The sequence below is a fragment of the Hyperolius riggenbachi genome, chromosome 5 (assembly GCF_040937935.1).
Source record: "Hyperolius riggenbachi isolate aHypRig1 chromosome 5, aHypRig1.pri, whole genome shotgun sequence".
Taxonomy (NCBI): domain Eukaryota; kingdom Metazoa; phylum Chordata; class Amphibia; order Anura; family Hyperoliidae; genus Hyperolius; species Hyperolius riggenbachi.
Genome location: NC_090650.1, coordinates 307859821 through 307874948, shown reverse-complemented (window position 1 = coordinate 307874948; position 15128 = coordinate 307859821). Strand labels below are relative to the sequence as shown.

General features: G+C 42.1%; 1 protein-coding gene across 2 annotated transcripts in view; it reads left to right on the top strand.

The window, feature by feature from the left end:
* The first annotated feature begins 5401 nt into the window (after window positions 1-5401).
* Window positions 5402-15128, top strand: part of RAB31 (RAB31, member RAS oncogene family) — a 75854-nt gene continuing 66127 nt past the window's right edge. The window contains exons 1-2 of one of the 2 annotated variants that reach the window (XM_068237168.1): window positions 5402-5522; window positions 10542-10696. In XM_068237168.1, coding sequence (XP_068093269.1) covers window positions 10661-10696 — 36 coding nt within the window. In that variant the 5' untranslated portion in view covers window positions 5402-5522; window positions 10542-10660. Of the gene's footprint in view, window positions 5523-10218; window positions 10235-10541; window positions 10697-15128 lie in introns of those variants that run through there. The other variant, XM_068237169.1, reaches the window with a different exon arrangement.

The following is a 15128-nucleotide window of genomic DNA, read 5'->3' as shown; positions in this document are numbered from 1 at the left end:
TTTATTTTTCCCCCCTTAAAATTGGGGGCTCTTTTTGTGCCCCATGTGACTTTCCCCTTGTCTTCGAGAGTCCCTTGCTTTATGGGTGTGGTTTTTTGGGCTGGAGGAGCCGGGAGTTGAACCCGGGTCTCCTGTGTCGTAGTCTGAGCCCTTGACCATTGCACTATTTTACCACTGTGTGGAAATGAATCTTTTTTTGTGTGTTCTATATGCCTCTTCTGCTGATATGCAGGGGTGCCTGTATGTCCCAATAGACACTTCCTTATTGTGTGTAGAGAGGAAGTGTATGTTCCAATATTCCCTCCCTTTTTTTTTTTTTCCCTTGCTCTGCTCCCTGTGCAGACTAGAGTAATCAAGCTGCCTATTGATCTTCAAAAGTCTAGGTGTTTTTTGTTTGTAATCTTGTTTTTACTACTGATATCATTATATTTTTTACACCATTCTTTGCTATTAATATGCTATTTACATATTGTTCTGTTTTTCACTTTATTTACACATTTGGGTGACTCTTTCCTACTTTGATTAGTGATGCCCTTTCTAAACCTGCGCTGACCTTTGATGTAATCATTATACATTATACACTTAGATTGGTGAATGGGAACATATGTTCCCAAAGAAAATCCGTGCACTACCGCATGACACAGCGGGCGCATGTGGGCACATTCCTACACAAGAAAGAATGAGTATTTATGTCACTTGGCATCTCAAGTGCAGTTTTCAGGGACGTAGATACAATGTGCAGAATTCTACAGCAGTTTTTTTTTCTGCACGTGAAAAATGCATTGAAGTGGGAACTAACCCATTGATTAACATCCAGTTTAAAGTGAGCCTGAACTCTTGCACAGGAAAAAGGAGAAGGAAAACCTAGAGAAATGCACCTTGTATGTATTTAGGGACTTTAGTCTGTCTAATTCCCCCTCATTTGTGTCTAATCACAAGTTGTAATTTGATCTCTTCCCTGTGTCACCTGACTGCCGCAGCAGATAATATAATTTGAAAGCACAGGCTGTTAATAATATGTCTGCTTTCATGAAAGCAGGAAGTAGAAACAGTGCAGATTTAATGCAGGATTTGTATCAGCTGTAACAAAGAAATATTTTTCTTTAAAGGTTATTATGCTGTTGTGTCGCTTTTACAGCAGAGTAAGTTCTGAGTTCAGGTCCGCTTTAAATGCATTTTTCTGTGCAGAAAACACGCATGAAAATAGACAAGTGTGACCCCTGGTGGTGCATTGCAGTGCAGCAAGCTACGTTGGCAAAGAGGCTGTTATGCTGCACCGCAACAAACCACTGTGAACCTAGCCTATCTCTGTTTATAACTGTGTTGAACTTCCTCAAAGCGGAACTGAAGATACGTGAAAAAGAGAGATTCACTTACCTGGGACTTCTCCCAGCCCCCTGCACCCTCCCTGTCCCGTGCCGGTCCTCGTCCGCGCTCCCGATGTTGATGGGCAAACCTGTGAATTTCGATACAAAGACTCTGAAGCAAAAAGCTCAAAAACATGCAAGTAACATTACATATAGGCCTCATAATTTTATTTAAAACATCAATAAATACTTATTTTAATTTTGAAGAGCAAAGCCTTTTTTTAACTACTGCATATTTTTTGCCACTAGATGGCTCCTATTTGACATTGTTCCAAGAGTAACCAGTGCATTTCTGTCTTGAATTCATTGCTAATCACAATTTGTAGGCTCTCTGGTATAAAAATAAATGTATATGAGTTGACCAACTTCAATTTGTTGATAGTTGTTATGTTTGTTTACCTCCATAAGCCACGAATATTACTGCATATTCCTTATTGACAGACATTTTGCAGCAATAGCTAACCACAAACAGATGTTTCCAAACCACCCTTACATAGGAAACATAAAAGCTTGACGTTAATGGCACTGTTTTTGAAGGAGACAGGAAAATATGAAATATCAATGTAGCATAGTACTGTTAGCATAGTGCCTTCTGTTACTGCTGCTGCTTTCTCTATTCTAGTAATTAAAGTGAAACTACACTATTACTGAGAATAGTTTCTATTTCATTTCTATAGACTGTAAGGTCTAATGTCAGGCCACATATTAGCTTGCTCACATGTAAGCATGCCATGCACATGTGTGAAACACAGTTATTTAACATGGATCCTACCAGAGCATTAAAAGTGTGCTACCGGTTAAAGAGGAGCTGTCAGCCATACTATCTCAGAAAAAAACACATATATAATTAGATAAATATTTGCTCTACTTACCTAACATATGTATTGCACTATCCACGTTTTGATTTTAGTGAATTTTCTACAGTAAAAAAAAGAGAAAATCCTTCTTAGCATTTCCCATTTTAAGTGTGGCTATTTTGAAGCCAATCCTGATGTCGTTTCCTGCCAATCCTGATGTCGTTTCCTGCCCTACTCTCCTCTACATGATTTACCTGCCCTTATAGAAAGTGCATTGTCTCAGCATGAGAAATATTGTCCAATCAGAGAGGAACAGAGGTGTGGGAGGGGAAAACAGGAGGGAAAGAGGCTTCAGCCAATCAGGCTGCATTAGTTGAGTCTGAGGCGAAATAGAGAAGCAAAGAAAGGACAACCCAGCATGCCCTGCAACTTCCTTTTTGTGTACCAAATTTTGTGTGTACCAAATAAGAGTCAAGTAAACTGGGGAATTATCATTTATCAACAAGAAAAGTAATAGTGATTTTAACTTTTGGATTGCATGGTTAGCATCCTTATTACTTGTTTACCATATAAAAATAAAGAATTGATTTTTGATTTTATGCCTGACAAGTACACTTTAATGGATTGGTCCAGATGTGGAAAAGGAGTAACACGCTCTTACTGTGTACAGTTAACTGCTCATGCAGCAACATGGAAAATTATCTGGTAGTCCATACTCCACAAAGAAAGTACAGATTCCAGGCTTGCCAAAAAACGCTTTTTCAACTTCAGTAAGTTTTGAAAATTGATAGCTGGCTGCAGATTGGTGAGTAAAGATTTTTTCTGTAACTTTAAATTTAATAAGGTATTGAAGAGCCCTGATATACATTTGCAGCAGTTTTAAATTAAAGTTAATTAATGAAAATGTTATGATACAGATTCCGTTTTCTAAAAATTGAATAGTAAATGAAAATATAGTATAACGTGTTCCTGAGCCCATGCTGTAATTGCCACTACAGAATTATGTGTTTATTTTTAATGCACTACTGTCACAGAGGGCAAAGGTCACTGCCACTGAAACCTGGCTTTTGGCCTTGTCCCTTTTGTACTGAGCAGGGTTCTCTGAATATTTTAAATGATATGTAAAATCTGAAAATCATTTGAAATCTTACATATAGGTATGAAGATAAAAATCAGAAATCTTTATTAGTACATGCAAAAGATAGGCTGGCAGCTGACGCATTTCAGACACACAGGTCCTTACTCAAAGCTCACTGGAAACAACTTCTGGGAAATTCAGCCTCCGTGATATTCTTTTAATACCCAATTATTGTTAATAACCTGTTGCTAATTATCCTAATTAGTTGTGAAATCTTCCAATCTTTTAATTGCCATGTCTCAACTTACTGTTTCTGACATCAGAAACGCCTATAAATGTTGGCAGTCTAAAGCCACGTTGACAGTGACCATTGCGTCCTAATTAAATGCGCCTGATATGTTAATTACTTCCCTCTGGGTATCGCATGGTGGTTTGGGGGCCCCAGCCAGTGAGAGAGCCTGGGGCCCCTGGCTGTTGTGCAAACCAGTGTTTATGATTTTAAATTTATTTTTTGCAGATTCCAGGATGCGGTTGACAAGTGAGTGGTTAGGGAGGGGACCTGCCTGCACGGGGCGTCCCTGCAAGCAATGTAATCTACGATTACATCCAACCAAAGCATCCCACCTGAATGCTACCTAATTTATGCAATTCCTGCTAGATTTGGTATGGCAGATAAAGGGTGTATTGAAAGTACACCTGATTGGCTGACTGGCGCCTGCTGACCAAATAAAGGTAGGAAATTGCTTTAGCTGGAAGTGAGCATTTGTGTGGGTTGCAGCTAGCATTCAGTTCAGAGGCAGTGGGGGTGAATTCCCTGGTGGTGGGAGGTCCAGGGCCCACCCGCACTTCCCTCTAGGTATCCGCATGGTGGTTTGGGGGCCCCGGCCAGTGAGAGAGCCCGGGGCCCCAGCTGTCGTGCGCACCAGTGTTTGTGATGTTAATTACGGCTATAGTGGTGCAGAAGGAAATTAAGTAATCAGTAAGGAACATATTTGTTACTTTCTGCTTGATAACCCAATGCAAGGATCTTCTCCCTGTGCCTAAATTGCAGCCGCCAGGGACATACGTATGCGATAAATGATGCATATGTACCAGCATCACTTATCTACTGCTGTGCAATTGAATACACAACAAGGTGTGATGCACTGTATTCATCAACACCTTGTGTCACGACCTGTATTATTATTTTTAGCAATTCTTGCTACAGTTGTTCCCTGCTGTATTTGGACCACCAACCTTCACTCCCCTCATTCATCAATGAGCTATGGACACCCATAAGGCCCGGAGCCACGTCTGACGTCGATCGCACACCAGGAAGCGGACCGGCCGGTCTACATTGTGGTGCACGGCGGATAACCCTTGATCCGGGGGGAAGGAGCGGAGCGGGACATCGCGGACAGCTGAGAGCGCGGGTTCCTAAGCGGCACTCCGGACTGCAGATGGGCATTGGCATGCTTACTTTGTGACACGCTGATTTAAACTCTGGACGCGTAAGTGAGATGTATTGAGCGTGCAGAGGCTATCTTTTATGACAATATTACGCTATGTGGTTTTCTATTGTTTTTTATCTTTTTATGGAGATTTTTATACTGAATTAAAAGAAATACCTTTAAAGAGGCATCATTCGTGGCTTAATTGGAAGCAATTCAAACGCATTTTCCACCTGAATCTAGAGGTGGGCTGCATCTAGTGAGAAGTTTGGCTTGCAGTGTGGAGTGACATATTCACTGGGTGACACTGTGGAGTTTGATGGGAGTGATGCATAAGCTGTTTTGATACCTGAACTGTATTACCCTATGTGGAGTTCCTTTTCTCCCTCTACAGAGCTAAGAGAGCTGCTTACAGATCTAAGAGAGCTGCTTACTTATTGCTGTTTAAGATCCACCTGAGAGCTGGGGTGGCTCATATCTGGTGAGCATCTAGAGATAGGGGATACGGGTGTACTGAAGACATTGCCATCTGGGGAGCACAAGTCACTGGTGGTGTGGAGGAATTGCATTGACTTTACAATATTACCCTATGTGGAGTTTATATGTTATTACAGGTCTGGAGAGCGCAGCAGTCTTCTCTACAACCCATAAGGCCCGGTTCACACTTGTATTAAAAAATGCTCTGTTCGCGGATCGGAACAGAACAGATACTAATGGATGCAAATAGATCCAATGTTAACCTATGGATCCGTTCCGCATGATCCTCTCAATGGACCACAAATTTCCTGCTGCGGCAATTTTTCCGGACCACTGAGTCCAGCGGAATGGATGTTGAAGCACTGCATTGGGGGTAATGAAAAAACATAATATTTCTTTACACTATTTCAGAAACAGACTGTCCTTGCCAGCAAAATCCAGTTTGGGGATGGGGGTCTTGGGGGGAATATGGGAAAACGGAACGGAAGCAGCTAAGTGGCAACGGAGTGAAAACGGATCCAATCAACCGGCAATCAGATCCTTTTCTAGGCAGTGGCCATCTTGCCAAGCTAATGCTGGCATCATATCCTCCCTGACTCTTGTTTTCCCCCCTCCCTTCTCTTGCTCATTGTGTATTCATTAGCTGCCCTCCTCCCAGAGTCTTCAGACACTCCCACTGAGGTGTATACTAACAACTGCACTGTCTTTTTTTTTATTTACACATCCAATCACTGAGTCACCTCAGCCTTGCTTGTAAACACAAGTAATCAGAGGGTTTTTCTGATAAACAGCTAGATAGGGAAATAAATGGAAGAGGAGGAATATATTATAGATAAAAAGAACTCCCAGCATTGAACTCTTTGGCACTAGGGCCAGTGCTCCTAAAAGTATGTTATAACTACAAACCATAACAGGAGAAAAAGTTTTTTTGCAAGTTTTGAATGCAGGATTAGCATCTTTATCACTTAAAGAGAACCAGAGGTGGGATTTAATTATGTTAGTGGGGCACAGAGGCTGGTTGTGCACACTAACACCAGCCTCTGTTGCCCCATGGTGTGCCTTCAGGACCCCCCTGCACGCTGCTATACCCTCCGCAGTGCTAGCGACACACAGCGTGTCGCCAGCACAATGTTTACCTATGCCGTGTCTGTTAGCGCCGCTCCCCCGCCTCCTCTGTATCGGCGCTACCCGCCCGCGTCCCTTCCCTCCCGCTGATTAGAGGGAAGGGACGCGGGCGGGTAGCGCCGATACAGAGGAGGCGGGGGAGCGGCGTTGACTGACACCGCATAGGTAAACATTCTGCTGGCGACACGCTGTGTGTCGCTAGCCCTGCGAAGGGTATAGCAGCGCGCAGGGGGGTCCTGGAGGCACACCATGGTGCAACAGAGGCTGGTGTTAGTGTGCACAACCAGCCTCTGTGCCCCACTAACATAATTAAATCCCACCTCGGGTTCTCTTTAATATACTCAGACCAGTTGCTGTTGAAATTTGATTTTTATGGTGACAATACCGCTTTAAGGGGCACAGACTGCTGGTACTTAAGTGGTTAATATACATTTTTATATCTTTTTGTACCAGATTGATCGAAAGTATTATCGATGCGATTTTCTTCTGGCGGACTCAAATTGCTTGAGCTGCAGCCACTAAATCACTCAGTAGGCAGTATCAGTGTTAGGGAGTCTTGCTCAAGGTCTCCTACTGAATAGGTGCTGGGTTACTTAGTAGGAAGAGTTGAGATTTTCACCCAGATCGCCTGTGCCAGAGGCAGAGCCCTTAACCATCACACTATCCAGAGAGAGGGAAGAAAAGCACTTTTATTTAGCTTTCTGTATTACAAGAAGACAGCCAGCACTAGGGGAAGGGGGGAAACGAAGGTTAATGAGGGAGTAAAGCGATACTGAGAATAGCTTGAGATGAAGCAGAGAGCTTATCTGTATTGCAGCCACATCACACAGAGGCGACTTGCCTGTAATGTGACTCCTGTCCCTGCCAATCTCTCACACAAGCTGCAGCAGCCCTCCTGGAGTCTAGGGACTGTGAAACTTTTCACCCTGTGTAATACCTTATCCAGCTGTCCACATGCAGCCTTTACAATGGTGAGAGAGCAGACAGAGTTTTTTTCTACAGACTCTGCAGGAGGCAAGCCTTTCTTCTGCATCATGCTGTGTACATTTACCAGCTTGCAGTTCTCCTGTACATTGCCTTATACACTGTACCAGCAGCCTGGGGGAAAATCTAGTCCCTTCCTCCTGACCAGTCCATTCTGGAATGCCTTGTACCTGCTTCCATAGAAAGACACCATCCTCCTCTTCTGATGTGTTTTCTTTTCATGGTCATAAGTAGGGGCGGGACAGGAGTGCACAGACAGACACACTCTAGATCTCCAGATAACTAATTAGGGAATGTCATACAAAATGTTGTAGAGAAAAGGTTTGTAGACTCCTTATGAGAGGCTTGGCAGATGCTTTCATTAGAACTTTTTCTCTCCGCACCCTTAGTCTCTAAGGACAGGAAAAATAATTTTTTTTTTCCCCTGGAAGCCCGCCCCTAGATAAAGCTGCGCTTCAGGCAATTAGCTTATCAGCTGGTCCCTAGAGGTGCCTCTGGCATTAGTGTGCGTTAGTATACGTTGGTACTGGTTTTATTTTCCATAGCAGTGCATTGTGAAAAAGCTTTCAGTTAAGCGCGTTTGCCTTAGGAAAACATGGACATTACTTTGAAAATCAGTTTTCAAGCAACTGATTAAGTGTAAAAGGGGCATAAGGGCTTGAGCCCACTGACGCGTTGTATTTGCTTTTCAGTTATACCTCAATGTTAGAGATGCTGAAAAGCGGACAGAAGCGGATATAACTGCATCAGTGGGCTCAGGCCCTAAGAGTGTTAGGGCTCTTTCACACCAGAACCCTGTTTCTGAGTTTCAACATAAACTTGATACTTTGCGTTAACCAAGGTAAAATGAAAGTCCACAGACTTTCATTTTACCTTTCACACCCAACTCTGCGTTTTGGTGCGTTGCGGTTCAACGCACCCGGGAGGTTGAACCGCCGGGAGCTGGCGGTTTCCCGTCCGGTTCAAATAATATCTACAGTGGCTTGCAAAAGTATTCGTCACCCTTGAAGTTTTCCACATTTTGTCATATTCCTGCCACAAACATGAATCAATTTTATTGGAATTCCACATGAAAGACCAATACAAAGTGGTGTAAACATGAGAAGTGGAACAAAAATCATACATGATTCCAAACATTTTTTACAAATAAATAACTGCAAAGTGGGGTGTGCGTAATTTTTCAGCCTCCTTAGTCAATACTTTGTAGAACCACCTTTTGCTGCAATTACAGCTGCCAGTCTTTTAGGGTATGTCTCTACCAGCTTTGCACATCTAGAGACTGAAATCCTTGCCCATTCTTCTTTGCAAAACAGCTCCAGCTCAGTCAGATTAGATGGACAGCGTTTGTGAACAGCAGTTTTCAGATCTTGCCACAGATTCTCGATTGGATTTAGATCTGGACTTTGGGCCATTCTAACACAAAGATATGTTTTGTTTTAAACCATTCTATTGTTGCCCTGGCTTTATGTTTAGGGTCATTGTCCTGCTGGAAGGTGAACCTCCGCCCCAGTCTCAAGTCTTTTGCAGACTCCAAGAGGTTTTCTTCCAAGATTGCCCTGTATTTGGCTCCATCCATCTTCCCATCAACTCTGACCAGCTTCCCTGTCCCTGCTGAAGAGAAGCACCCACAAAACATGATGCTGCCACCACCATATTTGACAGTGGGGATGGTGTGTTCAGAGTGATGTGTAGTGTTAGTTTTCCGGCACACATAGCGTTATGCATTTTGGTCAAAAACTTCAATTTTTGTCTCATCTGACCAGAGCACCTTCTGCCACATGTTTGCTGTGTCCCCCACATGGCTTGTGGCACACTGCAAACAGGACTTCTTATGCTTTTCTGTTAACAATGGCTTTCTTCTTGCCACTCTTCCATAAAGGCCAACTTTGTGCAGTGCACGACTAATAGTTGTCCTATGGACATATTCACCCACTTGAGCTGCAGATCTCTGCAGCTCATCCAGAGTCACCATGGGCCTCTTGACTGTATTTCTGATCAGCACACTCCTTGTTTGGCCTGTGAGTTTAGGTGGACGGCCTTGTCTTGGTAGGTTTACAGTTGTGCCATACTCCTTCCATTTCTGAATGATCGCTTGAACAGTGCTCCGTGGGATGTTCAAGGCTTTGCAAATCTTTTTGTAGCCTAAGCCTGCTTTACATTTCTCAATAACGTTATCCCTGACCTGTCTGGTGTGTTCTTTGGACTTCATGGTGTTGTTGCTCCCAATATTCTCTTAGACCACCTCTGAGGCCGTCACAGAGCAGCTGTATTTGTACTGACATTAGATTACACACAGGTGCACTCTATTTAGTCATTAGCACTCATCAGGCAATGTCTATGGGCAACTGACTGCACTCAGTCCAAAGGGGGCTGAATAATTACGCACACCCCATTTTGCAGTTATTTATTTGTAAAAAGTGTTTGGAATCATGTATGATTTTCGTTCCACTTCTCACGTGTATACCACTTTGTATTGGTCTTTCACGTGGAATTCCAATAAAATTGATTGTTTGTGGCAGTAATATGACAAAATGTAGAAAACTTCAAGGGGGCCAAATACTTTTGCAAGCCACTGTACTGCTGCTGATGGTGTCGCACCGCACATTCCCGATGACACGCCACAGTCTATTCAATGTGTGCAGGTAACGGCTCCTGCACACGTTGTCTAATGTGAAAGAAGCCTTATGCCTGCCCATTTTTCCTGCTTCCAAGAACTGACTGCTTGCTGCCTAAAATATCCCACCACAATAAATTTGCCACTGTTATCAGACAATGTTATTCATTTTCTCGGTTATTGGTTGTAAATGTTGTGCTCTATTTAGTGTCCTCTACTTGCAGAAAGGAACCCTTGCAAGAATAGAGGATATTACATGTGTAGACTGTAGAGTTTTCCAGCGACAATGCTGCAGCAGTGAATTCCTCTCCACCCTTTATTCCTGGATTACCATCACTTTCCACTGTAGCTCATCATAGCCGGTATGAAGTTATTGAACAAGCACAGAAGCACATAAAAGAGCTCAGACAAGTGATAAACATTCCAGTATTTGGCTGTCATTGCTGCACCTCCCACACACAAGGTATTCTCCTTAGTCCCTGTGTGCCCCTAATACATATTTCTTTTGTATAATGTGGAGCATTTTTGGGAGATTACGAAAGCAGCAAATGAGTAGCTGTCTGCAGGCCATGTGACAGGACTGCCCATAAATAGCCCAGACTGGTTTCCGTTTGTTTTGTAGGAATTAAAACCTCCTCTCTTTCTTTCTTTTCTCTTTTTTTTGTGAAGTCAGGAAATTATTTGCATGCAGTCCACATGAGCATACAGAAGCAGCCTGAGAGATGTCCGTGCTCTGAAGCCCTTGCCTCTTGATGATGTGTTATAGGAAACAAAAGTTCCTTTAAAGGATGGCTATCCGAGAGCTGAAAGTTTGCCTTCTGGGGGTGAGTGTTGCTTGGAATCTTTTACAGAAAAGGATGCTGCTAGAGAAATACATAGAAGGGATGAGAATTATTAGTGAGGAACTGCTACTTTGGCTTTTGGATTCTTCATTTTTGTGTATTGTTTATACATCATCTGACTCTGATGTAGTGTTAAACCTTCTGAAGGCTAAAGTAGAAGCATTGCAAAATGTATTGCACAAAAGAGAGAAGAGTAACTGTGAGCTCACAAAGGAAGTTAGCTCTTTGTATTCCTCTCCTCGGCTTTCTGTATAACGCATAACCACAAAAGTTATCTTGCCAATAGCTATTGAGGCAACCAGTGTTGGCAAATGTAAACAGTTATGATTCTAGCTGTTCTTCTTACATTGCAATGCCAGCGTATTGTTGGCTGTTTAATGACTTGGATTTCATAGCTCCCAACTGTCCCTTTTTCGGAGGGACAGTCCCTTTTTGGAAGCCCTGTCCCTCTGTCCCTTTTTCCTTCTCATTTGTCCCTCTTTCCGGACTTTGTCCCTCTTTCTGGACTTTGTCCCTCTTTCTATATTAATATATGTATTTCTATACTAAAAATGTGTTTGATTGACTCTAAACTTTATTCACATCCTTTAAATTGATATATTACTAATTTTAAAATGTTACTATGAAGGAAAATGAACCAGGACAGAAAGGACCAGTGTGGTTTGTATGATAAAACAACATATTTTTCTTATGAAAACTTTATGGTATGCGTGACTAGGGACAGGGTGGGGGCGTGACCAGGGGTGTGGCAGGGGCGTGGCTTACGTGTCCCTTTTTCTCATCTCAAAAAGTTGGGAGGTATGGGATTTATGTGTTGAAAACGAGCAGGGCTTTATTACCAAAGGACTAAATAATAGCTGTAGTCAAGGTGTTGATGGGAAGTGATTAATTAGTTAGGCTTGAAAAAAAATGATTGATTGCTGCACATTTTGTTACACATATCACAGTTTTCCTTAACTCAGCATCTTTGTACACGTTTTGTAGAGTTGTAGCTTTTGTGTTATATCTACCTAAATGCCTGGAAAAAGCATAGGCTCAGCCAAAGTTACTTATTGTGGTACCTGAAGTGACATGATGAGATAAACACATCTTCATATGTTACCAATTGCTTTAAGAACTTGCCCATGTTCCTTTTTTTAATATTATTTTTGTTGTTGTTTTTAATTGCAAAGGTTAATGGCCCAGCTCCTTATCTGTGCAGTCTGAGAAGTCTCAGAAGCAGCTCTCCTGAAAAGTAATTAGAAGCAGTGGCGTAGCATTAGGGGATGCAGAGGCTGCGACTACACTGGGGCCTATGAACCAGAGAGGCCCACTAAGGGCCCTCCTTTATCTATCTTCTTAGCTTTTCATTGGTGCTATGCTGGTAACGAACACCACTATATGAGCATTGCATAGTGGTAATCCTTAGCTAACTGTTTCCTTACTCTAAACACATCACTCTGAAACTGCAGCTGTCCTTGGTATGTTTTGGGGCTTCACATCAATAGAATACTTGGGGCCCCATGTAAAACTACCTCTGGGGCCCTAAGTTCCTTACCTACACCACTGATTAGAAGACAAAAAAAAACCCCTATATCTGTCTAACTCATCACTCCTGGGCCCATATGCAATTAACTTTTTCTCCTGAGTTTTCTCCTAGGTGATATTTTCACAACTTGTCATAAAATGCCTTTTAAGCCACGAGCAAGCAAGAAAATACTCAAAATAAATTTGATAGTACTTTTTCAACAACTTTTAGGTACTTTTCAATTGTAAAATGCTGAAAAGTTAGTTTCAAGAGAAGTTGAAAATTATCTCCTGGGAGATAACTCAGGTGAAACAATTAATTGCATATTTTGTCCATAGTAGCAGCATACTGCTGAAGAGTAAAGAAAATAAAAATATATCAACTCTTATGTGTAGGAGCTGAATTAACCAAATCCCCTGTGAGGGCTGGTGCACACAAATGCGGTTCTGAGAGTTTTTAAAAATGCTTGTGGTTTGAAACCGCTTCGCTAATGAAGGTGAAAGGGCTGGTGCACACCAGAGTGATTTGTTTTTTTTCCCCAAACGCAAACTCGGGTCCTGCAGCATTTTTGCAGATTTCTGAGGCAATTCTGCCTCAATGTGAAGTATAGGAAAGTGGAAAATGGCTCTGAAAATCGCTAGATCAGAGCGATTTTCCAAGCGTTTTTGTTAGAGAAGCTGTTCAGTTACAGCTAGCGGTTTTTGGTATGCACTGGCCCTAACGCTGACATGGCGACTCTTTACACTTCAGAGTTATAGTTTCCCCTCTTAAATTGAAAATAAGAATGTGAGAATCCAGGAAAGTTTCATTACTACTTCATCTACAATTATTTCTCTCATAAGTTTATTTTTATTTCAGATTTGCGTTACAACTTTTCTTCAGGCAAAAAAAAACATATCAGACAGCGGCTACAGTGTAAGGCTGCCATTCGGGGAAAACAGTGGCATGGAACAAGGACAAATGGCAACAGTAAAGTCAAGCCTAGGACAGCTAGTGATTTGTCCTGAGACTGTAGTAGCAGTCATTACCAAATACACCAAGGTGACAGACAATGAGTAGACAGGACCACATCAGGTTAGCAACAGGCATAGCAATGTAACGAGTTGCAAAGACAAGCCAGGTCAATGACAATGTACAGGCTGTACCGTACTTACAAAAAGGTTCTTATTTGGGTGGAGCAGTTAAAAAGGGCGCAAGACACGTCCTGTGGAAAAGGGCCCATTATGCGACCTGCAGCTTCACGCCCGCTATTTGTAGCCATAGTTCGCACCCTTTTCAACAGAGTGCCAGGGGGTTAAAGTGGATCAGAACTCTTGCAAAGGACAGAAGAAAAACAGAGGAATGCACCCTGTATGTATTTGGAGAGTTTAACTTGTTCCCCCTCATTTGTGTCTAATTACAAGTTGTAATTTGATCTCTTCTCTTTGTCACATGACTGCCATGACAGATAAGATTATTTGAAAGCACATGATGTTAACAATATGTCTGCTTCCGTGAATCAGGAAGTAGAAACAGTGCAGATTTATTTTAGGAATTGTATCAGCTGTAACAAATATTTTTTTTTTTAGTTTAAAGGTTATTATTCTGTTCTTCATTTTTTAGAGCAGAGAGGATGTTCTGGGTTTAAGTCCGCTTTAAGGTTAAATATGTGTGTGTGTGGGTGGGGGGATGTGTATTAGAGCATGACATTCTTCATCACCAAGTGAGGCGTCTTTATCCAAGACATGTAGAGAAATTCATGTTCTGTCATACAATATTCACATGCAGGTTTTGACCAGCGGGGTGTCCCTATCTTTTGATTATTTGTGTGGACTGGCAGGGGTTGTGTACATGCAAAAGGAACTGGCACTAGCATCCTTCTCCGGGCCTAGATGAAGTACATGGCAGGAGTAAGCAGTAGACACATTGTTTGTCTGGTTCAAGAAAACCCTTGAATGACTTATCTGCCAAACAAGATGAGAAATAGTCAGGGCCTGCTGAGCCTAATGCCTGGTACCATAGATTCGGGCAGTTCTGATGCTGTCAATTAAATAATGCTATTTTTGGAGACCAAAAAAGTCAAGAACAGTTAAGGTTAAACAAGCCTAGGCTAGGATTATAGGTCTGGGTGGAGGTACCAAACTTGATAAACTTTAGCTGGAGATTGGGCTAGACTTTAGTGCCAGTCCCTAAGTAGAGAAAGGGTTAAAATGAATCAGTAGGTTTAAGTTGGGGATATCAGGGAGATTGGGGTATTGGGTTAGTAATGTATTGGTAGAGGGAGTTGTTAGGGATAGCAAAGAGCAAGGAATGAAGTTAGGGTTAGGCTTGTTGAAGCAGGATGAAACTATTTATTATAAATTAAAAAACAAAACATTATTTGGCACCCTCACAATAAATATACTGTTCCTGTGTCTGACACCTGGCAGAAAAATCAACTTCCTCCTTTTCGGTATAGGTCACCAAGGGACTGCAGGTTCAACAGTTACATACTCCTGAAAATGCAATTACTATTAATTGGTGGGGGAATGAGTTATATACATTTTTTTCATGATTTTAAAACCACTCTTTTATCCCACTTTAAGGACAGATAGGTCAGGAGGATAAATAGTTTATTACTGTTCAAAATACCTTCACCTAATACCCCGTCCCAAACGTGGCTCTTTATTGGACCTAAATGTGCCACCTGCTTGGTTCTGGCTGCTTTATTTTGGACAAACATGCAGCTAACCGATTGAGCAATATCCTGCCAATATTATCAACAATTGTGTAGTATGAGGTTAAAGCAGATTGAATATAATTAGATAGTTTAGGTAGACTCTCATACCAGATGTGGTAATATTGCACAATATTGCACAAAAACTGCTCAGTCAGAGTGCTGCTTGTGGCGCCAGTATTGATCCTGATGTGGTATATGTGCCAGACTCA